Source organism: Bubalus bubalis, chromosome 8 (assembly GCF_019923935.1).
Source record: "Bubalus bubalis isolate 160015118507 breed Murrah chromosome 8, NDDB_SH_1, whole genome shotgun sequence".
NCBI lineage: Eukaryota > Metazoa > Chordata > Mammalia > Artiodactyla > Bovidae > Bubalus > Bubalus bubalis.
Genome location: NC_059164.1, coordinates 78,519,263 through 78,534,789, shown reverse-complemented (window position 1 = coordinate 78,534,789; position 15,527 = coordinate 78,519,263). Strand labels below are relative to the sequence as shown.

The 15,527-nt window shown below is 43.2% G+C and overlaps 1 protein-coding gene across 7 annotated transcripts in view; it reads right to left on the bottom strand.

Annotated features, from left to right (window-relative positions):
* The window catches only part of GLI3 (GLI family zinc finger 3), a 318,757-nt gene that overhangs the window by 68,620 nt on the left and 234,610 nt on the right, over positions 1-15,527 (bottom strand). For all 7 annotated transcript variants that reach the window (XM_025291389.2, XM_025291388.2, XM_025291391.2 and 4 more), the window contains 3 exons: positions 10,990-11,203; positions 9,413-9,526; positions 7,720-7,860 (listed from right to left, as the gene is read on the bottom strand). In XM_025291389.2, the coding sequence (XP_025147174.1) occupies positions 7,720-7,860; positions 9,413-9,526; positions 10,990-11,203 (469 nt within the window). The remainder of the gene's footprint in view (positions 1-7,719; positions 7,861-9,412; positions 9,527-10,989; positions 11,204-15,527) is intronic.

Sequence of the window (15,527 nt, the reverse complement as noted above, 5' to 3'; positions counted from 1 at the left end):
ATTATTCTTGTTTCACAGAGAAGGAGTGTAACATGGCTGGAGTGGAGAGCAGGCTTTGAAGCCAGGCCTGTCAGCTTTCAAACCCACATTGTAGTGTAGCAGAAAAGTGGTCAGCCAAAGTTTCCTAGCAGATACGGTGCTGTTTATTCTTACAAAATCACCACCATCATCCTCATCCTCACCATCATCACCAGCATCTTCACCACCATCATCACCATGATCACCATTATCTCAAAAGCTGACCTCCACATATGGTCTGCTTCACGTTGACCTTAACTGTATTTCCAAAATTTCCCAGAAGCCTTTCTAGATATCCTTATACCCTTAATCTTCTTCTGAGACCCTAGAATCACAACAACACTCTACGGCTTCATTATGTCTAACCTTACATTGTTTACTATGCTTTTATGTTTCCTTGTCTCCCCCTCCCAATGAGAAGGACCATTCCAGGAAGGTTCGGCCCGAGTCCTGCTGGCAAGGTGCCCACCGCAAAGCTGGGGCAGTGGGCAGCAAGAAGGCTGTGCCCAGGCCCTCTACTTGAGCTGCTGTTTGTCAGCGCGTACTTTTTCTGACAAACAAGAGGATTTCAGCAAAATCTGCAAGTAAACTTTAGCAAGGTAGGCAGCCCAGCCCAAAGTGACATCATCTTTTCCTGTATAAACTGAGTCCATACACAGAGTCCCAGGGGACCAATTACTGGCAGAATCCAGAATCTCACCTAAAGTATCATTCAGAACTGGTCAAAAAGCTTTCGATAGGAAAATCCTTTCCAAATGGCAGAAACACTTATTTGGATAAAGGTTTTGATGAACTATTTCAGGAGGTATAAAATGGCTGGACAAATTTAAGAAAGCAACTAAGAAATTATTTGACACCAGTTATATCTTATTCAAAATATGGATTTGCTATTCTTCATTCGTGGCCTAAGGCACATTAGTAAAGGGGAAACTTTAATAATTCAATAATTACTCAAGTAATTAATATACCACCCTTAGAAAAATTAACTACAATTATTCTGGAGGGGACTTAACTACAGAGATGGCAAAGACCCTGGGAAACAGATGGTGAGTACCTGCCTCCTGTGAAACCTCATCCGTGGCAGGCTATACTTCCTTACCCCCTACTTCCCCAACTCAGTGTGGGGGAGAGCACAGCTCAGCACCCCAGGAAAGTGTGGAAGAGCACAGCTCAAGATCACAGGTGGCTGCCAGCCAGTAAGTTGGTATCTGAAGTTAAACCTGTCTGCCATCCTTATTTTAAGGACTATCCAATCAGAATCCTTCATTTGCTTTTACGAAAACAACCGAGGCTGGGGGAGGTGAACTATCTCAGGAAGTCCCATCTGTCAGATCCACAACGGAGGAAGAGAATGGGGTTTCTAGCTTCAGTCAAGTGCACATCTCAGCTCAGGAACAATGAATATAAAATAAGCCTTAGAGCTAATATGTGGAAGCCACAAAACCCAATGGCACCACTCCTCACCCCTCCCCCATGCCACCCTGCAAAACACACACATACATAAAACAAAGAGACGTGTAACCTCTTTGAGACCCTCTGTCTGTTTCTCATTAGGGCTGCTGCATGTGATCTCTGTTTGGCCTTGGACATGGGGGACAGCACTTATTTTCACGGCTGTTTCACAGTATGATAAGTGAGAAAATAACGTTCTAAGGGGTCAAATGGTTCCAGGGAGGTCACCTCAAGGGTCAGGGCAGAGATGGGGCTGCCACTCAGAATTCCGCTGGCCCCAGGGGGCTCTCACTGGTGGACCACACAGCCCTCTATGCCCCCTACTCGGTATAATCTGAGTGTCTTTATGGGAACAATTTCTGCAGGTGCAATTTAGGCAGTAACTCTAAAAAGAATGTGACCCTTGGGGCATGATTGTCGAAGGATGACTTTGAAGTTGGTAGCTCTTCGTCTACATTTTCCATGCAGTATTTCCAAATAATTAGAGTAACTAAATTAACTAGCAACTCCATGTAGAGAAAATAAGATCAAAATCTTCACTCGTTCATTTGAGGTTTTATGTGCACACAAAACTAATTTCTGTCTCTTATCAGAGACCCTGATCACATCCTAAATTCAATTTTCTCTTAGGTAAAGATATACAATGCAACTTTAGCAAAGGGATCAAAATTAGCTGGAAAATATTTAAAATGCAAATTTGGGAACATTGTATTAATATGAAAATAATGTCTTCACCACATCGTAACTCTTCCTGGTGTTTCTACAGATGCATCAATTCTTTACAGATTAGATGTGCTTCCTTTATATCTACATCTCTATGATATTAAGAAGAAAGTCTTGCATTTTCATGCTGCTGATGTATAGAATTTGTGTTCCAATGGCAGCAAAGGTGATTATAGCTGTGTTCTTCTGATAAAGAAAACTTCAGCAAGCTTTTAAAGATCAAAATTTGCAGCATATGAAAGCATTTAAAATCCAAGTAGGTGGCTAATCATCGTATAAAACGGTGCATTTTTGACACCATGCTTAAAAGATACAAATGAAGGAGTGCAGTGACATACATGCCACCCAGATGAAGCTAGGGGGCTAATACAAACACCTCTCACATTCTCTGCTGTTCGATCTCCCAGGCAGGAGACAGGAGCCCCCACGGTGTAACTGCCAAGGCTCTCCCTGCAGGATTATTCTGGGGGGATCAGCGTGGGGAATACAACTGTTAAAAAATAATTTGATCTTTTTAAGACCTTTGAACAAATATTATATGTATTATTCTTTAAATGGAAAAGAACTGGTTGGAGGGGTGAAATAGAAGTTAAGGGAATGGCGGTGATCGAGCAAACAGGTGGGCATTAGTTCTGATGATTATATTGTCTTTATTCTTCTGGATTCCACCAGTGATATTTTTAAGCACAACTGGATGCCTGACAGTGGTGACTCATACCAAGGCACACGTTCTTCGTCCTTCACAGATATTCCCTTTCCTTCTTCTTAAAAAGCCTCTCAAAGCATCAGTGGCACACACAACGCCATTCAGAAGCAAACAACCTGAGACTATTAGGCAGCAGGCAACGCATATTGGATATTTTTCCATTGTTCAAGAGCCAAAGCTGGAACTGTCTTTCAGGACAGAATTAACACAAGAGGGAAATGGGTCTTAGGAAGTTTTGGATGCCTCTCTCATCTCTTCGAGAACCCAGGCCAGCAGATAGAATTTGAGTTGTTTTACACAGTGAAAAAACTAAAACCAAACCAAAACAAAAACCACATGCTGTGAACCAATATTCTACAACTTTCAGAAACATGTAAGATTAATGTGTTTTGGAATATATAATGCACAACAGCAAAAAGAGAATTAATTCATCTGAGATTAAAGGGGAAGTGTGAACTTTTCACATTATTTTGAGATGTTAGAATATGTGTCTTCACATGTCAAGGTAAGAGAAAATGCTGGCATCTTGGCAAATCATTAGTAAATTTGGTCTTAATCAAAAGTACTCTAAATTAATTTTTGTACTCTATGTCCTTCTTACTGTGTTCTTCCTATTTTAACTAAGAAGGGAACAAAGTACACTAAAAACCAGCTAACAAAAAAATACGTCTATCTTCTTAGCTTCTGGGCATAGAAGTAAATTTATGACAAATTTAATACTAGCTGGAGAGTCATGGAGCCCAATTATAATTATCTTGCTGAGAAGAGAAATTAATTAAACATCCCAGTGATAAAGACCTCACAGCAAACCTGGAATCAACACACCGTGGGAGACGGACAGGGGCTTGAAATAAAGGAGAAGGGAAGGCAAAGGCAATATTCAGCCCATCTGTTCGGACAGTAATGGACCGGGGTCATCTTTTCAAGAGAACACGGAGTGCAGTACACTGAAAACGAGACGACCTGGTGGGCAGCGTCGGCTGAGTCCCTAATTCTCCTCTTCAACTCTGTGATTTGCTAATGTGAAACACATGTCTCCCTTCTGCACCAAGTTCAAATGACTCTGGAATTCCAACCGTGCAGCTCAGCGACTGAACCAGAACAAGGGGAGAACTTGTCAGGATTTAAGAGCTTTCAGCAAAGCCCTTCAATTGCAGCCAGCACCCTATTCCACGGGAGGATATCAATTATAGATAGTGACTTGCTTTCGCAGGCAGTCGGGACTGTCAGACACTAGATAGACAACCATGAAGAATCATGAATCTTTCTATTAACTGTAAGAGGGGGAAAAAGAATGGGTCATGGCTATAAATAAGGCAGGGCCTCAGAATGGTTTAACACCTTGCCTCTTGGTTGTCGGGAGCATGAAAATTCAACTAATTCACAAAATGTCCTCTCTCCAAGGAGAGTCGCAGGAACGCACACAGTTCATACTTCCTTCTGCCCCTATAAAACTGGGTTCTGCCACTGCTTTTTGGTCTGACTGCCACCCAAGTAATTAGGTGGACTTGAACTAGCTACTCATTCCATTGACAAAAAAAATAATACACCAGGCCACTGCTGACGTTATCAGATTCACCATGAGCAGGAAGGCACTTATTATGCCTGCCATGCGAAGGAAAATCAATTTGAACATACAAGTTTGGAATTTCCGCACGCCAGATAACAAGTAAAAAGGTATGGAAGAAGTGGTATTAAACCAGCATCCTTATTTATGTTTTTGTAAGTTAAAAATGTTAATTTCACTTAGCTAAGTTTCCTGAACTCCTATAATTAATCTCAGACTAAAACTAATATCACAAAGCGAATATATACTGGGTAGTCTCCTAATCCTGACACAAATTTCTTCTTGCCGATTTGAAATTAAAAAGTGTCCCTGCGTGTGTCATTCACTCCCTGGCTGTAATAATAAAACAGATCATGGTGGCCGTTTAGTTGATTGGTGAAGCAGCCTTGCCTTAAAACTACTCAGAACTCTCTGTTAAAGCATCTTTCCTACGTAAAACCTTGTGTGAGATTAGATAGAAGTATCTGTGATATCCACTGTCTTTCAAAAACTTTCCTGTGACACAGAAGGCATGGAGAATATGCAGGTATCACCACAACCCAAAAATGTTACATTAAAACCAGCCTCTAATGAAGAACACGGTTCCTTTTAAATGTAGACTTAGAATACACCCCTATTGCCTTTCCCATTTGATAGCAGCTGGACCAAAATCAGGGTAGTCCTTGGAAAAATGACTTGTCCACAGAAAAGGCACCATGAGACTGAGTCCTCTCTCAGAAGGACGTTTTAAAGGGCAAGCAGCGCTGCCAACAGCTCGTTTATGACGACAGGTTTTGTACAAATAGTTCTTCCCAAGTACGCTGTTCACTCACTCTATCACTGAGGGTATTCTTGGCCTCTTCCCCTCTTTGGGATTATTTCCCCATATTAAAAGAAAAATTCCAAACTTTTTTTCTTCTTTAGTGTTACAATGTCTGTGGTTTCTATTAAAACAGTCAGCAAGAATAAAAGGCCATTAAGTCAGGCTTGGCTTAAAAATAACGCTTGCATCAAATTAAAGAGCAGGAATCAAATTAAGTTCATGGAAAAATCTGGAAATACACCCTAATTAAAAACATTTGACTTTTAGTTTCTTGCTGGCTTGAAGAAATCTAGAATTCTCTCTATCCTATTACAAGGAAACATAATTTAAAAAGAAATGGGGAGGAGGGACCCAGATGTCATGTTAAACTCTCAAAATGTTCTGTATATGATGGACTTTAAAACCTGGTAAACCATGTATTTGACCCTATAATGTAACTGCTGATAGCTCAGTTTGTAAAGAATCCACCTGCAATGCAGGAGACCTGGGTTTGATCCCTGGGTTGGGAAGATCCCCTGGAGAAGGAAAAGGCTACCCACTCCAGTATTCTCGGGCTTCCCTTGTGGGTCAAATGGTAAAGAATCCATCTGCAATGCAGGAGACCTGGGTTTGATCCCTGGGTTGGGAAGATCCCCTGGAGAAGGAAAAGGCTACCCACTACAGTATTCTGGCCTGGAGAATTCCATGGACTGTATCATCCATGGGATCGTAAAGAGTTGGACACGACTGAGTGACTTTCAGTAATAATAATAATAATGTAACTGCAGCATGTGCATATATTAGCAGATGGGCCAGGGTACGGAAGACACTCATCAAAAGCCCAAGCAATTGACATATATACATCACTATGTATAAAACCTACTGTTTAGCACAGGGAACTCTACTTAGTGCTCTGTGCTGACCTAAATGGAAAGGAAATCCAAAAAAGAGGGGATATATGTATTCATATAGCTGATTCAGCAGAAACTGTCGCAATATTGTAAAGCAACTATACTCAAAAAAAAAAAAAAAAAAAGCCCACGCACGCAGCATATGAAACATGGAGGGTGTGTCAGGAATTGTATAATCTTAGTGTTTTAACGGGCTTCCCAAGTGGTGCAGTGGTAAAGAATCCGCCTGCCAAAGCAGGAGATGCAAGGGACACGGATTCAATCCCTGAGTTTGGAAGATGCCCTGGAGTAGGAAATGGCAACCCACTCTAGTATTCTTGTCTGGAAAATTCCACGGACAGAGGGGCCTGGTGGGCTGTAGCCCACGAGTCACAAAGAATCGGACATGACTGGGCTGAGCGACTGGACACAGTACAGCACACACAGCACAGATTTTCAATGGAGGAGAGTTATCAAGTGAAAGGAGTCGTCTGAAAATAAAAAGTGTAAAAGAGAATGGAGTGGGTATGTGTGTGGTATGTCTGAGTGACAGGGGAAGGGAGAGGAGGGGATCCCAAAGAAAGCTACTCCATCAGATTTTCTGTCGTATTTAAAGCTTACGAAAGGGTTCCACATAGCAAACCATCCTTAATGCCTTAATGCAGCCCTGTGCTTTGACATTGTTTCATCCCTGATTATCTAAATGCCCTTCCATCTCAGCTATTCCTGGTCCCATTTGCCAGGGAGACTCCACTGGTCTGAGAAAGTACCCAACAAAGATGAAGCACCAGCTGAGGACACAGGGCTAATCAAGTATGTGTGTGTGTGTGTGTGTGTGTGTGTGTGTGTGTGTTGGGGTGGGGGTGGGGGTGGGGTGCCCTGCATTTTCTGAAATAACAGGCAGGGGAGCAAAGCAAAGACTTCTGAATCTGGTGTGGGAAGAGAAGGTGAGGTTCTCAATCTGACCACACTGCAGTTTCCAAAATATATATCACTATACACATTTTAAAATACATATCACTTTTTCTAATAAGTATGGGCCTGCAAGAATTAGCTTCAAGCCAAGAAACTGTGCTTATCCTGAACCATTACCTACTTCTCATAGAGAATGCTAACTGCTGTCTAAAATAATGGCAGAGTCCTGAGGTGGTGAGGGTGAGGGACAGTAAGGCAGAAAGGAAAAAAAGAACTTTCCCCACCTCTCCGATTTTTTTTTTTTTTGTATTGTTACTGGGACTTGGCTGAAATCAAACTTGGTTAAAAGGTTAATAATAATTCATGTCCAGCTTACTATGACTCAATAACCATCAAAGTCGCTAACTCAAAATAGTGTTTTCTGCCTTACAGGATCAGAGTCATTACACTGTATTGAAGACTTTATTGAATTTTACACTAAGCTTTAGCTGACTGAACAGGTCAAGCACCATGGCTCAGAGTTTTCTTTCTTCTCAGAGAGTCATAAAGCCCCCTGCAGTGTGCCAGGCCACTAGCTAAGAAAGCTGACTCAGCTCGGGTCAGGGGAGCTGACCCCACAGGAAAGGTCACCTAGTGGTAAGCCCGGTCCCCAGCTCCCTTCGCTCACATGCACCAGCTGCTCCTGGGTGTCGAACTCTCGAGAACAGCCTTCCCAGTGGCAGTTTGTCTCGTAGATGACTTCGGGCTCCTGTTTGCTTTCATCTTTGTCCCCTTCCTCCTTCACCAGGGTTGTTCCTTCTGGCTGTTCCTGAAAGGCAGGGAAGGGGGAAGAGAGGAGATAGAGGAGGACAAAAATCAGACACAGTAGGAGGGCGGATAATAGGAGAAACTTGATGTAGGCTTGTCTTCCTCCAGATGCAGTTTTTTGGGGGGAAATAAAATGGAGCCCAGGTCTAACAACTGTGTTTGTGAACTGAAGAAACCAGAGATGGAATCATTTTTGTGCTTTTTTTTTTTTTTTTCAGATTTACCCAATACACCTTCAGAGGTCATTAACTTGTGATTAAACACAATAATCCAAACCAGAATATTGGTGTGATGGTGAGGCCAAACTTTGTTATCCTGAGTACGAAGGTAGAAAAAAAAAAACCCCAAAACTAAGATGTCATCTCTTAAGAAAAGCAATCAAACTAGGTCATGTAGTCTTTACCCAAAAGACTGGTCTTTCTCTTTCAGTTAAAGTCTTTTCAGCATATTAATTTGTTTATTCTCATAGTCTGGAATTCAGGGAAAGGGTTTACTGCTAATTCTAATTGTGTTCTCCCTGCCATTGGAGGTTGTGAGAGGCACTCTGTGGATGTTTACAGGGATGATGTCTCCTTGGTTCAACTTCTGGTCTCCAAGGCTACACTCCCTGCCCAGGAGCCACAACATCTTAAACTTGGCAGCATAGTCTTTTCTAGGCTTCTAAGGCAGCTTTGCAGAAATGAAAAGACAAAGAATTTCCAGAATTCTGGGAGATGATTAGGTATGTAAATTCAGGATCTGACCTGCAGTTAGATGGCAAAAGCTGTATACAAGTGTTTATGTATAATTAGCAAAATGTAAGAGCAAACGCATGACACCCATGCATTCCATCCTTCAAGTGCTCCCTGAAAAGGAAACATGGGCTTAAGTTTGGGCTAAAACAGCCTGACAATTTCAGGGTCCAGATTCTGTTCACATCCGGACTCTTGTCCAATCCTTATCTCAGGCATTGAATTAATATTTATTGAGCTCCATATTGGGCACAGGGAACCTGAAAGATAGGTGATGGGCATAATCTAAATATTTTTGAAACTGAGGCTCAAGATCTCAGTAACAGCAGAGACTAAACTGAAACTTAAACTTGTACTTTCAGGACTTTGGGTAAAGAGCCAGAATTGAAGTAACCTTAGATTAGGTTAGCTGTGGCGGGATCCCTCCTGGTTCTGTAGGGTCTCCTGGCCAGTGGGAAGTGGCAAAATAAGAACAAGAAAGAACATGATCATTGTGGAGAATTTCCTTGGTCTGCCCTGCTCGGGCTGAGAGCCAGGCACTCGTAATTCAGGCCCAAGATCAGAGCCAAAGCCTGAGGTTTGTTCACATCCCTGATCAACAACAAATGTATCCAACCACTTACTCTATGAACTCAAGTATCTACCCCACAGAGCTGCCTGCATTTTTGTGTGTTTGCTTCTGAGCTGGAGAAACAGAGTCAAACTCCAGACCTGGCCATCTGTCAAACGCGTGTATACAGCCAAGGCCAAGAACAGAGCAGACAAGCCGAAGCTGTGAAAGGCACCAGGCTAGATGGGGCCTGAGTCAGGCACCTCCCTCACCTGCTGGCCCCGTGGCCCTGGGCTGGGGAGGTCTTCATCTGGTTTGATCTTGGAGCGTTTGTTGTGCACCAGGTCCCCCGTACTGCTCACTGCAGACTCACTCGTGGGCTTGTTCTGCAGGTCACAGTGGCAGGGACAGAGACAAAAATTAGATTCTGATCAACGAGCAGGACCACAGCCAAAACACACAACTCGAGACTAGTGGGCTTCTTTGGCACTAGAATGATGACAGATATGGCTCCTATTTCCAGGTAGCAGAGTTCAGAAAATGTGTTCACAGCTAGGATAATGAACTTATTTACAAACAGAAATCGAGTTACAGATGTAGAAAACAATCTTATGGTTACCAAGGGGAAGGGGGTAGAGGGATAAACTGGGAGATTGGGATTGACTGACATATACACACTACTGTATATAAAATGGCCTTCCCAGGTTGCGATAGTAGTAAAGAACCTGACTACCAATGCAGGAGACATAAGAGACACAGGTTCGATCCTTGGGTCAGGAAGATCCCCTGGAGGAGGGCACAGCAACCTACTCCAGTATGCTTGCCTAGAGAATCTCATGGACAGAGGAGCCTGGAGGGTTACAACCCATAGGGTTGCAAAGAGTTGAAACAAGTGAAACAACTTAGCGTGCTCGCATTCATATATAAAATAGAACTAGTAAGGGCCTACTGTATAGCACTGGGAACTCTACTCAGTACTCTGCAATGACCTCTACGGGAAAAGAATCTAAAAGATATATGTAAACGGATTCACTTTGTTTTACACCTGAAACATTGTAAGTAACTGTACTGAAATAAAAATTGGAAAAAAACCCCCAAAACTCAGGATATTCATGAGGCATTCATGAGGCGTCTCCTTGTTTTTAATCATGAGTACCAACTCCTGGTGGCTTTTCAAAGCTAGTGGAAAACAGCTGGAATCCTGGGTTTAAATGAACTCCAACAGTCCAGCACACAGGGACTGAAAGACAGTAATCCATTCATGGGATGTATGTTTATTTTATTTATTAAAAATTTTAAAAGTTTATTTTATTTATTTTCAACTGAAGGATAATTGCTTTACAGAATTTTGTAGTTTTCTGTCAAACATCAACAAGAATCAGCCATAGGTGCACCCATGTCCACTCCCTCTCGAACCTCGCTCGTATCTCCCTCCCCATCCCACCCTTCTAGATCGTCACAGAGCCCCTGTTTGAGTTCCCTGAGTCATACAGCAAATTCCCGCTGGCGATCTATTTTACACATGGTATTGTAAGTTTCTGTATTACTCTATCCATGGGATGTATGTTTATTGAATGGACAGCAGACCACACAGGGTCAGAGGGAAGCCAGATCAAGCAGCTTTTCCACCAAGGATAAAATGACTAGTGGAAGAAGGTCTTGTTTCCTGAGGAGCACATACATGGCACAGTCACCAGACCTGAAGACAGAGAGCCCTGGGTTGGGTGGACAGCTGCGGTACGGAAGCTGTGAGGATGCTATGGCCTGTGTGCATCCAAGGCTGATGTGGCCCCATGGCTTTCCTCTGTGGTTCCCAAGACAAACCAGGTCATCAAGATGTCTCTCTCACCTGTGAGGACTCGGAAGGGCCGGAGCTGACCTGGACGGGGTTCAGAACTGTAGGGATCCCGGGAATAGGCCTCTGGGTCGGGAAAGTTGGGGCGGGGTGGATGAGCGGAGGGCTGTGTCCAAAGGCTGAGCCTAAGCTCTGTTGTCGGCTTAGGATCTGCTGATGCATGTGGAGGGACACGGGCGCCGAAGGGTAGGTGAAGCTCAGGGCAGGGCTGCAGGTGGGAAATAGAGGGAAAACCATCATTCGCATGGGATGCAGAGACCAGCTCACCTCTATATCTAGTTTTTCCTCCCCAGGTTGCATCAGGGCTGCGTGTTCAAATCAAAAAGTGAAAACGATGATTGACCAACATCTCAAAACTTCCTAGAGAAAGGTGATGGCTTAGAGGGGACATATGTGGGCATGTGCACAGATACGCAGACCTAAGATTCCGCACAACGGAAGCAAAAGGCATCAGCTCAATAACAGCTATTTATTGCAATAACAAACTTTATATAACAAAGAGAATGGGTGACTACATGCTTTATAGGACTTTTATCGGCTCCTCATCCTGTAAGTCCCCACGCAGGGAGCAATTCTTTTCATCTCAGCTCACCCTGCACACTTTCATATGTCTCCAGATCTTATTACAAGAGGAAAGAAAATCAATTGGTTAAATGTGTTTTGAACACCATGCTTGTCATATCACTCATTTGTTTGTAAAGATGGAAAGCTTGGTTCATCCAGAATGCCACCTAAAGAATTTCCATCAGTGCCGTCTGGTTACAGAAGCTGATGGATTAACCTCTCCCAGCTGAAATCGGTGATCAATGAGCTTCGATGGAGCAATATTCCAATGGGAAAGCATCGCTCCCTCTTCCAGCTAAAGAGCACTCAATGTCTATTAACGTCCATTATACATGCTAATGCCTGTCACCACTTCATTATGCCCGAGTATTTCCCAGGCTACCGGAAGTTCTGAGGAAGCCCCACGATGACCTAAAGATTTCTGGACTAGTGGGCAGTGCCAGATTGTTTTCTGCACCAGCATAGTTTAGGAATCCAGTCCTCTTAAGAGAATGAAGTGCTCTTGAGGAATTTGCTGATGACTTTAAAAAAAAAGCACGAAACACTGTAATTGCATTCGTGAAAATTTCTTCCTTAAAAAAAAAATACTCAGTGGGAAAATATATACATATGTAGATCTTTTCTCCATCCTACTGTGTAAGATCCAGAAAGAATCAAGGTTTCTTGCAAAGTCAAAGGTACAATTCATGAAAATTTTCCAATCTGGTGGGTTAATTACTATTGCCGTTGAGCGCATTAACTGAGAATATAATAATTACAATAACAAAATTCAAACCATTTCAACAACTTTAAGTAATAATGCTGAAGATATACTCACTTCATTAATGTGACTCCACATTTTGCCCATTTGACTACAATCCATAAAAAGCAATTTCAATGGGATTACATTACTATTATTCCTACAGAGAACCTTGCATTACAATAGCTTGCCCATTTAAGACTGAATATCATTAAGAATACCCTAGGAGAATTTCACGGGGCTTGGAGGAACCCTCCTTTCATTCTGTATTGTGTTTCTTTAATAAAGGAGAGCAGAAACCTGGTGAAAACAGTCATTGTTCACAGTAAGTTGGGGAGAAATCAGTAATAATATTTCGCTTTTGCAGCGCTATAGTTTCTGCCAGTATTTCCGAAAGCAACCATGAATGATTACAGCAAGACTTAGCGAAGGTAGCTGTGCGGATGATTGATAGGGCATTAATCAAAAGATGCATATCTGCCTCAGAATTTGTTCACAAGCTTTCTTCTAATAGCTGATTTCATGTTCACTGAGCTCTATGCCAGTTTGTCCAATTTATTTTTTGGTGTACAAGCCATTCATCAAAAAACACAATGATTTAACCCTCCCATCCCCCCCTTTCTTTTGGTGAATGGGTATTCCTAAGTGTAACTACCTCATTCTGTTCATTAAAAAAACAAAGAAAAACTAAAAGATCCCATTACCTATATATTTACAATGTGATATGGACTCTACCCAAAACTCCATGCGCCTCTTCTGAGTTTCAGGAACCTGAATGATCAGGTAGGCTTAGTAAGGGGGCCCCTTGGGTCATGTACACCTCTAATTCTGGGGGGCCCAATATTGGGGAGCTCAAAAAAGTTAGGACCCAATTAATAATCAAGACTGTTAGAGGCAGTCTTTCCTGCCTTTCACAAGGCGGGAAATGCCCTCAGTTGTGTATATAGGGCAATTTACAACTGTTAATAGCCAGATAGGATAGGTCCATTTGTAATTTTAAAAAGCTGTAGAAGAAAAAGGCAGGGCCAGCATTGGTTGCTGCAGCGCCCTGTCCCCAGGAGCGAAATCTCTGACCTCAGCAGATATAGGAAGGGCTGCAAGACCTTTCCATGTGGGTTTTGTCCCTTTTGAGGCTGCCTTTTCACTGTTCAAACCACAGGACAGGAATAAACACTGGCCAAAATGCATGTCAACTCTTAGATTCCAAGGGATATAAGAACATACAGAAGGGGACAGAGAATTTTATTTTTTTGAAATTTTAAATTTATTTTATCTTTTGGCGGTACTTAGAGGCATGTGGGATCTTAGTTCTCCGACCAAGGATCAAAACTGTGCCCCCTGCATTGGAAGCGTGGAGTCTTCACCACTGGACTGCCAGAGACGTCCTGGACCACCAAATTTTAGTGGTCCCTGCTTATTCACAAGGAGCCGGCAACAGAAACGCTCTCTCCTCTATGTGCAAAGAGCTGGGCGACAGCAGACATAGGTAGAGAGCTTGCGTCACCCCACAAGAGCAGACACTGCTGTCGGCTCCTGGCAGGAAGGCTACTTGCTCAGGATTACAAAGCCTGTTTAGGATTTGATGGCAGAAGTAGATGTTTTTGGCCCTGTAACAGCGTTAGTGAATGAATTCAAGAGCCAAGTCGCCTCTTGGTTTTAGAACAGCCTGTGAGCTTGTCCTTGCAGTTGTATAAAGAAGCAGAGGATGGGGGATGACTGGGTACTGCATGTAATGTCAAGTAGAACAAAAAACATCACCATCCTCCCAAGAGCATGGAAAGAACCTCTGAGGACTTTCTACCAGTGGAAGGGGGCAGGGGACTGGGGCCACCACCCCCTGTTCTCTGATGCCAAGTGAACTGTCATCCTAAGCTCTGTATCCCAGTACTCCCGTGTCCTTCCAGAGGTCAGCATGGCTGCTTGCATTTGGTCACTCAGACCCCAGCTTAAATGCCACCTCCTCAGACACAGAGGCCCCCTGAGGCCGAGGCCCATCTAAACCAGCCCCCTCTACAGCTCCTCATGGCATCATGCACTCCTGTTTGACAGCTGTGTTTTCACTGCAGGAGAAGGCTCTCTTTTTCTCCCTCCCTCCAAATGTTAGGTTCGGGGGAGCTGGGTCCTGGCCTGTCTTGTTCTTCACTAACCCCTGGTGTCTGGAACACTGCCAGGAACAGGGCAGCCCCTCATGAGTCGATGAGTGACGGAACCACTCTCCCAAGGTATGAGTTGCCGTTGCAACACATCACCACAAGTTTAGCTGTTTTAAAACAAAATACACTTGCTCTCTTGAGTAATACAAGATGCAATCAAGATTGCTGGAAGAAACATCAACTACCTCAGATATGCAGATGATACCACACTAATGGCAGGAAGTGAAGAGGAACTAAAGAGCCTCTTGATGAGGGTGAAAAAGGAGAGTGAAAAAGCTGGATTAACATTCAACACTGAAAAAACTAATCATGGCAACTGGTCCCATCACTTCATGGCAAATAAATGGGGAAAAAGTGGAAAGAGTCACACATTTTCTTTTGTTGGGCTCCAAAATAACTGTGGACAGTGACTGCAGCCATGATTAAAAGACACTTGCTCCCTGGAAGGAAAGCTATGACAAACTTAGACAGGATATTAAAAAGCAGAGACATCACTTTGCCAACAAAGGTTTGTATAGTCAAAGTCATGGTTTTTCCAGTAGTCATGTATGGATGTGAGAGTTGGACCATAAGGAAGGCTGAGCGCCAAAGAATTGATGCTTTTGAATTGTGGTGCAGAGAAGACTCTTGAGAGTGCCTTGGACTGAAAGGAGATCAAACCAATCAATCCTAAAAGAAATCAACCCTGAATATTCATTGGAAGGACTGATGCTGAAGCTGAAGCTCCAATACTTTGGTCACCTGATGTGAAGAGCCAACTCACTGGAAAGGATCTTAATGCTGGGAAAGGCTGAAGGAAAAAGGAGAAAAGAGCGGCAGAAGATGTGATGATTAGATAGCATTACCGACTCAATGGATATGAAGCTAAGCAAACTCTGGGAGACAGTGAAAGACAGGGGAGCCTGGAGTGCTGCAGTCCATGGGGTCACAAAGAGTCAGTCAGACACGACTTAGTGACTGAACAACAACACTGCCCTCTTATAGCTCCAAAGGTCAGAATCCTTGAATGGTTGGGCAGTGCTGCATTCCTCTGGAGTCTCTGTGCACCTGGCCTCTTCCTGCTTCTAGAGACTGCG